The sequence below is a fragment of the Pseudophryne corroboree genome, chromosome 8 (genome assembly GCF_028390025.1).
Source record: "Pseudophryne corroboree isolate aPseCor3 chromosome 8, aPseCor3.hap2, whole genome shotgun sequence".
Classification (NCBI taxonomy): domain Eukaryota; kingdom Metazoa; phylum Chordata; class Amphibia; order Anura; family Myobatrachidae; genus Pseudophryne; species Pseudophryne corroboree.
Genome location: NC_086451.1, coordinates 443228606 through 443244797, shown reverse-complemented (window position 1 = coordinate 443244797; position 16192 = coordinate 443228606). Strand labels below are relative to the sequence as shown.

General features: G+C 46.5%; 1 protein-coding gene across 3 annotated transcripts in view; it reads left to right on the top strand.

Annotated features, from left to right (window-relative positions):
- SKIC2 (SKI2 subunit of superkiller complex) overlaps positions 1–16192 on the top strand; it is a 73593-nt gene that overhangs the window by 13218 nt on the left and 44183 nt on the right. For all 3 annotated transcript variants that reach the window (XM_063938127.1, XM_063938125.1, XM_063938126.1), the window contains exons 6-12: positions 409–523; positions 613–687; positions 2759–2812; positions 3258–3433; positions 4468–4602; positions 5090–5235; positions 5446–5592. In XM_063938127.1, coding sequence (XP_063794197.1) covers positions 409–523; positions 613–687; positions 2759–2812; positions 3258–3433; positions 4468–4602; positions 5090–5235; positions 5446–5592 — 848 coding nt within the window. The remainder of the gene's footprint in view (positions 1–408; positions 524–612; positions 688–2758; positions 2813–3257; positions 3434–4467; positions 4603–5089; positions 5236–5445; positions 5593–16192) is intronic.

The window sequence follows — 16192 nt, the reverse complement described above, 5'->3', positions numbered from 1 at the left end:
AAATGTATTAAAAAGTCGCTTGGGGTTAGAGGCTTGAGCAGAGATGAGAGATTGAAAATATGTTTGTTTGGCAGTGTCCAGAGCAGTATGATAAGAGTGGTAGGTGGTCTTATATGTGAGAAAGTCACTTGAACTACGAGATTTACGCCACTGGCGTTCAACTTTTCGTGAGCGTTTTTGTAAGTGTCTAGTGTATTTAGAGTGCCGCGGTTGACATCTAAGTCTACGTGGAGTGTGATGGGTAGCTAGAGCCCCTTCATCAAGTGCTGTTACTAGAGTTTGGTTAAGGTGTGACACAGCAGTCTCTGGAGAGGTGAATGTAGAAATTGGTGAACGCAGTGGTTGCAGAGAGGTAGATAGTTGTTGAAAATTAATTGCATTAATATTTCAATCATTTCTTCTTATCAGGTCTCTGTAAATCATGCCAGTCTCTCTGCTCAGAACTCCCTCTCCCTCCGGCGCCCTCCAGGACCTCCGTCACAGTCTGTCAGGGGTAGTACCTCCAACTTCCCTTTTTGGCCTGGTAAGCCATGTATACAGCCTGTACAAAGCACGGTTTAATCTAATAGATAAGTCATCACCTTTGTGCCAACATCTCGCATTCATTCACAGGTGGAATGGATGAGCCCACTCTTGAACAGATAAAAGCCATGAATGATGAAGAGGAAGCCCTGGACTTCGGCACAGGTGCCATATCTGATCTATATAAACCTATTTAAAACGCACCTATAAATTGCACACTGGTGAAGCTGCCATTTTGCAGGCAGAACCGTTGATCACCATAGTGCAGTCTATGTTGGTGTAACTAATTTTAACGACAAAGGGCATATTTCAGACCTGGTTGGTGCTGTGCGAAAACAGCACAGCAGCCGATCAGGTCTGAACTGCGCATGCGCCTGTCTCAGCCCTGCGATCGCCTCTGCCTCTGCCTGATTGACAGGTAGAGGCGGTCGCTGGGCGGGAGGGGATGGGCCGGTGGCGTTTGGCCGCCGTTTAGTGGCGGGCCGCGGCGGCTGCGTGACGTCACACGCAGCCGCTGCGACCAGCACTTGCCCTGTGCTGGGCGTCCCCCCCCGCATGTCTGTGTATCTGATCGTAGATGTGCTAAATTTAGCACATCTACGATCAGGTCTGAATTAGGTCCTATGTAGCCTATACATTCAATGGCGAATCGGGAATCAATGGCGGCCTCCAATGATTTAGGTGAAAAAGTGTATTTTACTGAAAGGAAAGACATGGGAAATACTGGTTTTAAATCACTAAATCATATCATCTTGCAATATTACATATTTCTGAACGCAAAACTGCGTAACACATATTGACGATTTGGTTCGGAATTTGATTCAAGTGGTTCTTTGATTTGGTTGAACCAAACCTGATTTTCTTGCAATTTTAGTAACTGGGAAACAGAATGGAAACAACAGAAAAGGATTTAGAATTTATTTGCACGTTATTTTATTATGGAAATGGCTGTTCAGATTCTGTTTAATATTAACCACTTAACTGACAAAACAATGTGCATGAATTGTCTTTTTTTTTCAATATAATAAAGTTTAAAAAGTATTTTTAATAATATATTTAAATATTTGTTTTAAAAATAAATAAATACCCCATGTCCATAGGCCCCCATTGTAAGATTACTCCCCACCCCTTTCAGAAATAACCCCCACCCTCCTAGTGGTAATAGACCCCAGTAGCAGAGCCCCCACCCTCACCCAAAGAGTCAGTGCCCACCCCCCCTCCCCCACTGTGTTTTGCCCCCCCCTCCCCATGTGTCACTATATATGCCATTTAGAAAAAGAAAAAAAAAGTATATTCCCCCTTCCCCCGGCCAAACAAAAACATTTTTATTTGGCAACACATACACCCTCCTACCCACCCTCTGTTCCAAAACATTACCTCCCGTTACTCCATGCAGAGATAAGCCTGGTTGCCCTGGGGAGGAGAGCTATGTTCTCTTCCTGGCACTTTTAGTTCTGGCACATGCACCCGGAATGCCGTTCGCAAGGCGTTCTGGGGCGGTATTTTGGGAGTGCTGTCGGCGGTCACAGACTGCAACATTACTCACAGGGGGCCGCAGCAGGAACGGATTTCCTTAATTAAAGACGGGGGACCCACGCGGGGGATCACCGACGCATTTGATGCAACCTGGCAAGGTAACGCACTCCTGGCTGCGGCCGTATCAAATACGTTTATGCCAGGCAGGAAGTTAAGCGACATGTTTTGTGAAATCTTTAAACTGATTTCAACATATTCGATGATCCTTTAAGATGTTAATCTAACACCTGTTCAAATCCGGGAAGTTGTCTGAGTAATACAGTCTCTCAGTATGAGGAAATGGAATTCCTTTTTATTCGTAAGTCCTCTTTATACACTCACACCTATAACGCAAACATGTTTATTATTCTATGTTATTAGTGTTCGTAGCTCACTGTAGATTTCCCCAATGTTTTTACCCTTTTTGAAAACCGAAAATCAAATGGCCTGCCTCACAATGGTAGTTAGTATGGTGACACTAGAAAAGACTTTCTTGCACCAGACCTATTTTAAATGCCCTTTGATGGTAAATACACTGGGGAAACAGGTATTAAAATGTCAGTGGGTATGAGTTTTAATAGACCGCAAAGTGGCACCGTGGCTAGCATTGCTGGCTCACAGCTGAATTCCTAATCAGGGCCTTATTAATTTAGAGTTTGTAGGTTCTAGCTATGACTGTGTGATACCCTGTTACTAATCCTTTTTCTCTTTACCAAAATAGATCTTTTAACTGTTCCTCCCGGATGGAAACACGGAATGAATTTCAAGCAGACAGGTAGTCACCTTGCTTTGCATTCTGCGACCAATTCTACAGGTTCTAGAAAAAGTCTTTTTCAAAGCATTATATTTACACCCATGTACATGCAGAGGTTACATGGAACAAAACTGTGCATGTAAAAATATTAGAAAGTTTCAGTATGTACTACTTCTGCCAGAGTTGTAACTTAATAATCTGCATCTCTCTTGTGTCGGCGGTGACGGCGTTCTTTCTGTATTACATAAAGTAAGAAACGTTACACTGAAGTGTCTGTTGTTGTCAGACCAGCTGTGTTTTCTTAGTACAGCACTTGTAAGTTACATACTCTAATATGGCAATGCGGTCTATCAATTCACTGTGAACCGCTGTCCCCATTGTGTGTAGGTGACAGGATCCACTATAATATGTGATCTGTATTTAGAACCATGTAATAATTGCAGTGGATGCCCTCTCTTCCTGGCAGATGCCTTGCAGACCCCCGGGTTTCTGCCTCTTGCCAGTATGCTGGGGACTCTGGAAGATTTCACATTGGGAGACTCCAGTGAGGATGAGGAGGAAGTGAAAGGAAAAACAAAGGATAAAGGAGCAACGCCGGAGGCTCTGCCTAGGACAAACAGCCTGGAAGAGCTTGGTGTGGAGGTCAGTTATACATAGGCTGCCCATACTAGCCCTTTAAACAGGGACACTCGTGAATTACACAGGTTCTGTGGCTGGCTGACTTGAAGCCTGCATTTCATCTGGTTTTAATCAGCCACAGAACCTGTGTAATCCATGAGTGTCCAGGTTTAAAGGTATGGTATGGTAAGCCTAGTTATACAGGTAAAGTCAATTGGCAGCTAGTGGGGTTATCTTGTCTGAATATACATGGTGATGCTAGTTTGGTAGCTCTGTAGATGTTTAATTGTTATCCACCAACTCAACGTAACAAGGCCGCAAGTGTCCAAAGAAGCTGTAACTTGTATCAGCCAATCAGACATTTGCTTTCATTATATAGGGTGAGGCAAAAAAACTCCCAGAATTTAAATTTTTACAAAAAAGACATGGGAAATGCTATTCAAAATTTGACTACATAATGTTAAAGTGCAATTAATTTTGAATACGACATGGTCACTTCTTGGCGTATAGCAGCCTTCAGTTCATTAATGGTTCTTGGTGGTTATCTGTAGACCTCAGCTGTCAGATGGCCTTGTTGGCTCCGTAGAGGCTTCTCATGAAGCGGATGAGGATTGTTTTCTGCCCAGTAAATGAAAATTCTACTTGTTAACGTAACCAGACAAATGATAGTGAGCTTCGTCAGGGAATTGCAGAGATAATACTGGAAATGAGCCGCCAAGAGATGCAAAACTTCAGAAATTGACTACAAATGTGTATCACAAAAGAAGGCCACCGTCTGAATGATGTATATTCAGAACCAATTGAAAATTAAATGTATTCCAGGTACTTTTACATTATGTACTAACATTTTGAATAGTGTTTACAATGCTTTTTTGTTAAAATCTGGGAGGTTTTTTTCCCCTCATTCTGTATAAACTTTACAATGAAAAGGACAAATTATTTGGGTTGACTTGTCCAACCTGTATACAGAGTGTGCCCTATTCCTTCACTCTTATATTCCAGAATGCTTGGTCCTGCAGGCATATGCAAACTGACCCGCTCTCTTCTGTCTCCCTCAGACGTCATCTGCTCCTGCACTGGAAGCGTCAGCCTCCCCTCCACCAGAATCCTCCCAGGAGCAGTGGGCCGTTCCCCTGGACAGTAACTCCCCCGTGGATGATTTCTATAAGCGTATTCCGGAGCTGGCCTTTAAGGTGGTGGATAGTTTGTGTGTACAACCAAATGTTTGTCAAGTCCGTGGATAGTTTTTTTACGTTTGTCCCAGTTTCCAAGATCGTCCTGGTTTTCTGCACCTGAAATCTTTAAATCACTTCTTAAGGAACGTGGAGAACAACAGAACAAAATATAAAAGACAAAATGAGAAGTAGCAGTATAACAAAAAGGGTCCAGGTATTCTAACAGATACACAGAGACAGGGCGGACCAGTTAGTATATATTGTGGCTACATTTACATACTTAGGAGCATGAAGACCAAAAATGGGGCACAGAACCTGACAACGTTACATTCTTATGTTATCGGAGCAAATGACCCCATTCCACCCCATCTGTTTTCTGACCCGCCTACATCACACCTTTATCTGTGAGACCACGCCCCTTTTCAGATCAAGACTCTTGGGGTTCTGTTGCAGGTATATTTTGTATATGTGATCTTGCAGTGCTATATATGGTCTGTGTTTGCAGCATCCATTTGAACTGGACCCCTTTCAGAAGAAGGCTATTCAGTGCCTTGAAGCTGGTTCCTCTGTCTTTATTGCTGCTCACACGTCTGCTGGGAAGACTGTGGTCGCCGAGTATGCTATAGCGTTGTCTCTCAAGCACATGACCAGGTGAGTGTGTTGTTGTTTGCGGCTATGTGTATAATGTCCTGTGTGCAGCTCTGTGTGTCACTCCTGCATGTTTCAGGATGGCTTTGTATATCCATGCTGCCGTATGAGTGACTGTCTCTCTGCTGTCTATCATAGCTCTCATTCTGTCTCCCTGATAGTAAATCAGCTGTTCTTGGTAACTGTACTGCGTCCATACATCTTCTTCCCTAGGACTATATACACTTCCCCCATCAAGGCTTTGTCCAATCAGAAGTTTAGAGATTTCAAAATCACGTTTGGAGATGTGGGGCTAATTACAGGAGATGTCCAGCTTTATACCGGGGCATCGTGTCTCATCATGACCACAGAGATCCTAAGGTACATATGCAGATATACAGCAAATATGAGAGGCACAGAATGGGAAATGACATCGGGGGTGTTTATACGTAGCTAAATAAGTCCTGCATAGTCTTTCACTCCTCTGCAGCAGGCTGCCGTGGTAGGAGGAAGGTTCATCGCTAACTAAGCAGGTTGTGTATGAGTGAGAGCTGTGCAGGCTTGCTGTTCCGCAGCCACACTATGTGGCTTACTTTCCTCCTACACAGGGCCTCACAGTGGTTCCAGTGCCGACAGAATTCATTGTTTGTCTGGTATGAGATCTTGGGACGCTGGGATGGGCTGCTTGCTATTTGTATTGGAGTGGGGAGTAACGGTTTTCACGGTAACAAAGCCGCAACGTGTTTCATGGATGACCTCCGCTTCCCACCTACACTACCTGAGGAAGCTGAGGTCATTTGCGAAATGCGTCGCAGCAGCAACAGAGTGAGATAACCTTTATTTTATTTCTTTTTTGCTTTCTTTTTGTTTTTAAAGAGCATCTTTTTGGTTTTTACCTTTTTTCTTTTTTTTTCTTTTTTTTTTAACAAAAGCCCGCTATTTTTTTTTAGATACTATGATACTTTTTACTTTTAGTTATTGTTAGATTGCACTGTCCAGCACAAAGCAATATTACTGAGTGCTATTTAGGGTTTCTTATCAACATTGGTTCTATCTAGAAATTAACGTTTAGTTGACCTCGTGGATGGACATTTTGTGATTTCAGCTCATAGATGAGTAATTGGAGTGTACCATCACTCTCCCCTTGATATTTAGGCTCATTTGAAATAGTATCTGTGAATCCGCATCACTGTGCTCTAGGGTTCACCCTTCCTAAATCTAAATATGCCCCAGGTACCCGGGGCAGGCCTATCCAGTACCATCCCCATCTCTACATCAACACTTCCAGTGCTCTTCAATGGTTTAAAGCTTTTTTTTTTGGGGGGGGGGGGGGGGGGGAGGTGACGAGGAGGAGAGAAGGCAACACAGCTCAGGTGTAACACTATTGGGGGAGATGTAATAAGTCTTTGAAAGAGATAAAGTACCAGCCAATTAGCTCCTAACTGCCATGTTTCAGGCTGTTTTTATAAAATGACAGGAGCTGATTGGTTGGTATCACTTTCCACTTTATCACTCTCTAAGGCTTACTACCCCTTAGTACTTAGTAGGGCTTAGCTATCCCTTTGTAACTTGACTTTTTCTTGGGGCATACTGTGGCGAGAGAGGATATGTTTGTTTTTCTGTATTGTAAGTGGTTCTTACTTAGATTTTTTGCAGCCTCCATTTAATAAAAACAAAGAAGAAAACCTGCACACTCCCATTTTGCAGGTGTCTGTTATTTTCTTTGTTTTTAGTGTACAGTTCTGCGAGAAGTTAAAATGACTTCTGGGCAGGTGTAAACTAATGTTATTACCATTTATTATCACATTTACTTATATAGTGCTATAATATTTTTTGGCGCTTTACAATGACCTAATTTACATGATTGCACTCTCTTTGCACAATCTGCTGCTCGTTTGCTTCATCTGAAAGTCGGGCTCGCACATCTACCGTTTATTTGTTTTATATGAATGTTCAGACCGGTGCCAAAACTGGAGGTATGGATCAACAGATCTACATTACAAAGGTCTACAGTCATTAGGTCGACCACTATTGGTCGACATGCATTAGGTCGATGGGGTCAAAAGGTCGATCTGACAAACGGTCGACAGTAGGAAAAGTCGACATGGTCAAAAGTCCGACATGATAAAAGGTCAACTCCAAAAAAGGTTGACGCAACATTTGTAAGTTCTTTTGGTGTTGTTTTCGCCGTCAGTATTACAAAAAAAATAAATGATAGCGAAAACCAATGTGATGCTGCTTAAGAAAAAAGATATTCTTCACAAACCTCAAAAATACATACAATAAAAGACAATCCTTTTCTTAATAACGCGTAAACACATAAATGATAGAATGTCCTTACTCAATAATTAGAGGAAAGTGAGTGTTCTAAATTGTCTTGTTCTTGAATTGAGACTGATCCTCCTTCATAACGTATCACAATTTGACGCAATAAGACCATTCACAGATGCTTAGTGACTCTCAAAATGAGAGAGGAGACATAGGGGGTGATTCAGACCTGCCGCCTACAGGGGAGGGTGTAATCACTTTGCAGAGGTGCGATCGGCTGTGCAGTGAGCTGCACAAACAAAAGTTTGTGCAGTTTCTGCACAGCCCAGGACTTACTCAGCTGCTGCGATGATCCTGGACGGAGCTGACATCAGAAACCCTCTCTGGAAACGGCCGGGCACGCCTTCGTTTTCCTGGACACTCCCAGCCACCCACGAACGCCTTTTGCCTGTCAATCTTCTTGCGATCGCCGGTGCGATCGCTTTCTTCGTTAGATTCATCGCTGCCTGGCGATCCTCGTTGCCGGCGTCCGACGCGCCTGCGCATTGCGAACCACACGCTTGTGCTGTTCAGACCCGATCACAAGGCTGCGAAAAAAGGCAGCGTGCAGTTGGGTCTGAATGACCCCCATAGTGCAATATTTCGCCGTCAAAACACATCACAGGTTACTATTTCCATGGCACAGGTTACTATTACCAGTTGTATGAAAAAGGTGATGAAAATGCTAAAACCCCTCAATAAGCTGTGTCAACCTTTTGCACCTGTTGACCTATTGTCCATGTTGACCTAGAGCCCGGATACCCCAAACTGGTACCAATTTTCTGTGTTGTATATGGAGTAGCCTAACCTACAGATTCAAAATAGGGGTGTAGTATGGTATGCTGGCGGCCGGGCTCCCGGCGACCAGCATACCGGCGCCGGGAGCCCGACCGCCGGCATACCGACAGCGTAGTGAGCGCCAATGAGCCCCTTGCGGGCTCGCTGCGCTCGCCACGCTGCGGGCACGGTGGCGTGCTACGCGCGCCACGCTATTTATTCTCCCTCCAGGGGGGTCGTGGACCCCCACGAGGGAGAATATGTGTCTGTATGCCGGGTGTCGGGATTCCGGCGCCAGTATACTGTGCGCCGGGATCCCGACATTCAGCATACTGAAGACCACCCCAAAATAGGATATTCACTAGCAGCAATATCTGTTTGTAAGAAGTATAATAACAAAAATAAACCATAATATACTATAACAGAAGTGAAACGCGCTGCAGCAAAATGCGTTATATATTTGGAAAAATGCGGAAAGCCCATATTTACTTTTAATTTGTGATTTAATCGTGTTTTTTCATTTCTTATATCCATATGTTTCAAATACATTACCGTCTGATGTTTTATGTGTCTTTTATTAGTTCAGAGAATGTGTACTATTGTTATAATGGAAACTTATATTGTTACATTTCTCCTTCGTCTTAGAGGATGCTGGGGACTCCAAAAGGACCATGGCTATAGACTGGATCCGCAGGAGACATGGGCACTTTAAGACTTTAAATGGGCGTGAACTGGCTCCTCCCTCTATGCCCCTCCTCCAGTTAGATTCTGTGCCCAGAGAGACTGGACACACTAGGGGAGCTCTACAGAGTTTCTCTAGAAAAGACTTTCTGTTAGGTTTATTGTTTTCAGGGAGCACTGCTGGCAACAGGCTCCATGCTTCGTGGGACTGAGGGGAGAGAAGCAGACCTACTTCTGTGAGTTAAAGGCTCTGCTTCTTAGGCTACTGGACACCATTAGCTCCAGAGGGTCTGATCACTTGGTATAGCCTAGCTGCTCGTTCCCGGAGCCGCGCCGCCGTCCCCCTCACAGAGCCAGAAGAGAGAAGGCGGGTGAGTAACCGAAGCAAAGAAGACTTCAGTGAAGGCGGCAGAAGACATCAGTCTTAGAGGTACCGCGCAGCGCGCCATTGCTCCCGCTCACAAACTGCACTACAAGGGTGCAGGGCGCAGGGGGGGGGGGGGGGGGCGCCCTGGGCAGCAATAAAACCTCTTTAGGGATCTGGCACAGAGGTATACATTGCGCAGGCACTGTATACAGACCCCCGCCAGTATAAAATTAAGCAGGACACAAGTGCGCCATTTAGGGGGCGGGGCTTCGTCCTTCCAGCTCTTATCAGCGCCATCTTTTCTCTTCACAGCAAGCTGCAGAGACGCTGGTCCTGGCCCTTCACTTCTGTCACAAGTAACAGGGTGTAAAAACAGGAGGGGGCACAGCATATTTGGTGTTGAGTATATAAATATATAAAAGCGCTGCAAGGTCTGGGGCATTGTATATTCCTTCAGACCGGGTGAGGCGCTGGGTGTGAGCTGGCAAATTCCCTCTGTCTCTCCGAAGGGCCTTACTGTGGGTCTGTTCCCTATAGCCAGTGTGATAGTGGGTGTCGGTATGCGTGTGTCGACATGTCTGAGGCTGAATGCTCTTCCCAGGAGGAGGCTGGTGTGGGGGCAGAACAGAATTTGGGAGTGACTCTGTCGGCGCCGCCGACTGCTGATTGGGTAGATATGTGGAGTGTCTTAAATGCCAGTGTGGCTTCATTGCATAAAAGATTAGACAAATCTGAGTCTCAGAACCAAGCATGGAAACAATCCATGGAAGATGTTTTGTCACAAACTCAGACCCCCTCAGGGTCACAGAAACGTTAGTTTACCCAGATAGCAGACACAGATACCGACACGGATTCGGACTCCAGTGTCGACTATGGTGATGTCAGGTTGAATCCTAAACTGGCTATGAGCATTCAGTACATGATTGTGGCAATAAAAGATGTGTTACATATCACGGAAGACCCTGCTGTTCCTGAGACAAGGGTCTGTATGTTTAAAGGAAAGGAACCTCCGGTAACGTTTCCTCCCTCTCATGAACTGAATACTCTTTTTGAAAAGGCTTGGGAAATTCCTGACAAAAAGTGGCTGATTCCCAAGAGAATTATTATGGCATACCCGTTTCCCTCTGAGGATAGGAAAAAGTGGGAGTCGACCCCCAATGTGGACAAGGCTCTAGCACGGCTGTCCAAGAAGGTGGCGCTCCCGTCCCCTGACACGGTGGTCCTAAAGGATCCTGCGGATCGTAAGCAGGAAACTACCTTGAAATCTATTTATGTCACTACGGGTACACTGCTCAGACCTGTAGTGGCATCAGCATGGGTGAGTAGTGCAATTGTAAGTGGGCAGATAACTTATCATCTGACTTGGACACCCTGGATAGGGATAGCGTTCTTTTGACGCTGGGCCATATCAGGGACGCTGCAGTCTATCTAAGGGAGGCTGCGAGAGATATTGGCCTCTTGGGATCAAGGGCCAATGCCTTGGCAATCTCGGCTAGGAAAGCATTATGGACTCATCAATGGAATGGTGATGCTGACTCTAAGAGGGCTATGGAGGCTCTGCCGTATAAAGGTGGTGTTTTGTTTGGTGAGGGCCTCGCGGACCTGGTATCTACAGCTACCGCGGGTAAGTCATCTTTTCTACCGTATGTCCCTGCACAACAAAAGAAGATGCCTCTTTATCAGATACAGTCCTTTCGGTCTAATAAATTCAAAAAAGGACGTGGGTCCTCCTTCCTTGCTGGTAGAGGTAGGGGAAGGGGTAAAAAGTCGCCGGCTGGGTCAAGCTCCCAAGAGCAGAAGTCTTCCCCGGCCGCTGCCAAATCCACATAACGCTGGGGCTCCGCTGCTGGAGTCCGCACCGGTGGGGGCACGTCTTCAACTCTTCAATCAGGTCTGGGCTCGTTCGGCCCTGGATCCTTGGGTGCTAGAAATAGTGGTCCAAGGGTACAAACTGGAGTTTAAAGACGTGCCCCCTCACCGATTTTTCAAATCGGCCTTGCCAGCTTCTCTTCCGGAAAGGGAAGTAGTATGCGCTGCAATACTAAAGCTGTGTCTGCAGAAAGTTATTGTCATGGTACCCCCGTCACAGTGGGGAGAAGGTTTTTATTCAAGCCTGTTCGTGGTCCCGAAGCCGGATGGCTCGGTCAGACCGATTCTGAACCTAAGATCCCTCAATTTCTATCTAAAACATTTCAATTTCAAGATGGAATCTCTCCGAGCAGTGATCCAGTCTAGAAGGGGGGGATTTTATGGCATCAGTCGACATAAAAGATGCCTACTTACATGTCCCAATATTTCCTCCACATCAAGCTTACCTGAGGTTTGCTGTTCAGGATTGTCATTACCAATTTCAGACGTTGCCGTTTGGTCTTTCCACGGCTCCGAGGATTTTCACCAAAGTAATGGCGGAAATGATGGTGCTACTGCGCAAGCAGGGTTTTACAATTATCCCGTACTTGGACGATCTCCTGATAAAGGCGAGATCAAAGGAGCAGTTACTAAAAAACGTTGCGCTCTCCCTGACAGTCCTGCAACAACATGGTTGGCTCCTAAATTTGCCAAAGTCACAGTTGGTTCCGACAACACGGCTGTCATTCTTGGGCATGATCCTAGACACGGAACTGCAGAGAGTCTTTCTCCCAGTAGAAAAAGCTCTGGAAATCCAGTACATGGTCAAGGAGATTCTGAAACCGGCAAGAGTGTCGATTCATCAATGCACTCGGGTGCTGGGGAAGATGGTGGCAGCATACAAAGCCATTCCGTTTGGCAGGTTCCATGCCAGGGTTTTTCAGTCTGACCTGTTGGAACAGTGGTCCGAGTCTCACCCGCACATGCACCGGAAAATAAGCCTATCCTCCAGGACCAGAGTATCTCTCCTGTGGTGGCTCCACAGTTCGCACCTCCTGGAGGGACGCAGGTTCGGGATCCAGGACTGGGTCCTGGTGACTACGGATGCAAGTCTCCAAGGCTGGGGAGCAGTCACACGGGGAAAATTTCCAGGGAAAATGGTCAAGCCAGGAAGCTTTTCTGCACATAAACATTCTGGAATTAAGAGCCATTTACAACGGCCTTCTACAAGCGGAACATCTTCTTCACGGTCTGCCCGTCCTGATTCAGTCGGACAACATTACAGCAGTGGCGTACATAAACTGCCATGGTGGAACAAAGAGCAGAGCGGCGATGGCGGAGGCCACAAAAGTTCTCTGCTGGGCGGAAAAACATACAAGCGCTCTGTCAGCGGTCTTCATTCCGGGCGTGGACAACTGGGAAGCAGACTTCCTCAGCAGACACGATCTTCATCCAGGAGAGTGGGGTCTGCATCAAGAGGCATTTGCAGAAGTGACAAGTAATTGGGGAATTCCTCAAATAGACATGATGGCGTCTCGCCTCAACAAGAAGCTTCAGAGGTATTGTTCCAGGTCAAGGGACCCTCAAGCCAGTGCAGTGGACGCCCTGGTGACACCGTGGGTGTTTCAGTCGGTCTATGTGTTCCCTCCACTTCCACTCATTCCAAAGGTGATAAGGATCATAAGAAGAACAAGGGTTCAGGCGATACTCATTGTTCCAGATTGGCCACGGAGGGCCTGGAATCCGGATCTTCAGGAATTACTCGTGGGAGATCCCTGGCCTCTTCCTCTAAGAGAGGACCTATTACAGCAAGGGCCGTGCGTGTTCCAAGACTTACCGCGGTTGCGTTTGACGGCATGGCGGTTGAACGCCAAATCCTAGCTCGGAAGAGTATTCCCGGTGAGGTCATCCCCAATCTACTTAAAGCTAGAAAGGAAGTGACGGCGAAGCATTATCACCGTATTTGGAGAAAATATGTGTCTTGGTGTGAATCCAAGAAGGCTCCTACGGATGAATTTCCGCTGGGTCGCTTTCTCCATTTTTTGCAAGCAGGTGTGGATACGGGCCTAAAATTAGGCTCCATTAAAGTGCAGATTTTGGCCTTATCGATTTTCTTTCAAAATGAATTGGCCGCCCTTCCAGAGGTTCAGACTTTCGTGAAGGGAGTGCTGCACATCCAACCTCCATTTGTTCCCCGGTGGCACCATGGGACCTTAACGTGGTGTTGCAGTTTCTTATGTCACACTGGTTTGAACCTTTACGAAAGGTTGAGTCGAAGTTTCTCACTTGGAAAGTGGTCATCATTTTGGCCTTGGAGTCCGCAAGGCGGGTGTCTGAATTAGCGGCTTTGTCTCACAAGAGCCCCTATTTGATCTTCCATGAGGATAGAGCGGAAATGAGAACTCGTCAACAATTTCTGCCAAAGGTGGTTTCTTCATTTCACATAAACCAACCTATTGTGGTGCCTGTGGCTACTGAAGCCTTGGCTGTTTCAAAGTCTCTCGATGTGGTCAGAGCTTTGAAAATTTATGTAGCCAGAACGGCTCGTATTAGGAAAACGGAGGCTCTGTTTGTCCTGTATGCTCCCAACAAGATTGGGGCTCCTGCTTCTAAGCAGACTATTGCACGCTGGATCTGTAATGCGATTCAGCATGCTCATTCTACGGCTGGATTGCCGTTACCGAATTCAGTGAAGGCCCATTCTACCAGGAAGGTGGGCTCATCTTGGGCAGCTGCCCGGGAAGTCTCGGTGCTACAACTTTGCCGAGCAGCTACTTGGTCGGGTCCAAACCCTTTTGCTAAATTCTACAAGTTTGATACCCTGGCTGATGAGGACCTCATGTTTGCTCAATCGGTGCTGGAGTCATCCGCACACTCCCGCCCGGTCTGGAGCTTTGGTATAAACCCCATGGTCCTTTTGGAGTCCCCAGCATCCTCTAGGACTACCGGTAAATCCTTTTCTCTTAGTCCATAGAGGGTGCTAGGCGCCCGTCCCAGTGCGGACTCTATCTGCAGTACTTGTTCATAGTTATTGCTTTTGTTACGCAAAGGTGTGTTTTTGGTTTCAATCAGCCTGTTGCTGTTTTTTGGATCATACTGTTAACTGGTTTTAGTTAAATGCCATGTTGTACGGTGTGTTGTGGTGTGCGCTGGTATGTATCTCACCCTTGGTTAACAAAAATCCTTTTCCTCGAAATGTCCGTCTCCCTGGGCACAGTTCCTATAACTGAGGTCTGGAGTAGGGGCATAGAGGGAGGAGCCACTTCACGCCCATTTAAAGTCTTAAAGTGCCCATGTCTCCTGCGGATCCCGTCTATACCCATGGTCCTTTTGGAGTCCCCAGCATCCTCTAGGGACTAAGGATTTAACGGTAGGTATTAAAATCCTATTTTTATATTGATGCTAGCTGGGAAGTGATCAACCCCTTCAGTGATTTTGTACATTTCAAATAGATATTTAATTATTGAGACCTTTTTGATTGAGATTATTGGAAAAATCTTTCATTTTGTGTAAATTATCTCACAGCAAGTGAGTAAAGCTGAGTACACACCAGACGATATATATCGTTCCGACATGGATCAGAACGATATATCGGCCATATTGTCTAGTGTGTATGACCAGTTTACATGGCCCCACCGTCGTTAGCGATGTTTTATGGTCTGCTGCAGGGTCATCAGAAGACATCACTAATGTCGCATCCCCTCGTCACCGTTGCCCTCTGCATTGGCAATTGTGTATGCACTTCCAATGCAGGGTCCAATCGCACGCAATATCGGCCGGGTACAGATTGCTCTAGTGTGTACTCGGCTTAAGAATGAAAGGTTCCAGTTCCAACCTTCTCTGACCTTGTATGAATTGCTAGACTAGAATCAGATCTTCCAATCTATAAGGGCCTGCCAATTCCAGGTTGTTCTTATATATTTGATATTACATATACCAACCCGTACAGGATATACGTCTGTTTTAAAAAACACCCCTAACCCCTGCCATTGTGGTTCTACAACAAATAGGTCTTGTTGCAAGTGCTGGAGGAATAATGTTTTTGTTCAAATTGTATTTTGTGGCAATCTCAACACGTAAGCATCTGTAGTAACATCTACTGCTGTCCTCACTCTGTACACTGGGGGTCATTCCGAGTTGATCGCTAGCTGCCGTTTTTCGCAGTGCAGCGATCAGACTAAAAATCGGTATTTCTGCTGCGGGGTACACTGGGCTCCACAAGGAAAGACATAGGGGTGTAGAGTAGGATCTTGATCCGAGGCACCAACAGGCTCAAAAGCTTTGACTGTTCCCAGAATGCATAGCGCCGCCTCCTCTATAACCCCGCCTCCCTGCACAGGAGCTCCGTTTTGTAGTTGGTGCCGCAGATAGCAGGCACATAACAGAGGGGCTGCTCTGGGCAGCCCTAAGAAGAGCTTTTTTGAAGAAAAGTGAAGACTTCAAGGGCTGTAGCAGTGTGTACATGTCTAGTGACATTCACTGCTGCAGCTCCATCTCTCCCCAGCGGCGCTGTACACTCCCGAGCCCTGGTTGCCGGGTAACTACAGCAGGAGGCTCCGGTTTTCTTCTGGTCAGGCACACACGACGGGGGCTCCCCGGGATGGCGTGGCCGCGCTTCGGGAGGTGGTGAGTGGGTCCCGCTCGCGGGACCCGTGCTTTATCGCGATCCGGTGGGAGGCGGGCCGCGCGCGCTGGCGGTGGACACTGTGGCAGTACAGGCGATCCCACTAGATTACCAGGGCATGGGTGCAGGTCAGGTTTTCCCTTAAAACCTTTTTATGTGTAGCCCGCAGTACCTGGTGGTTTTGCCAGCAGAGGGGATAAGGCTTAGACCTGGAGCCCCTCCCCCAGCCCCAGGGCACCATTTCCCGCAAATGTTCCCACCCTGGAGCTGCATATCTGTCTCTCCCTCACTCCCTGTCAGTGTTTGGGCGCCATGCTTGGGCAAATCCTCCTGTGTAAAGCCGCCTGGTTGTCAGCGCTGTGACTTTACATGACACT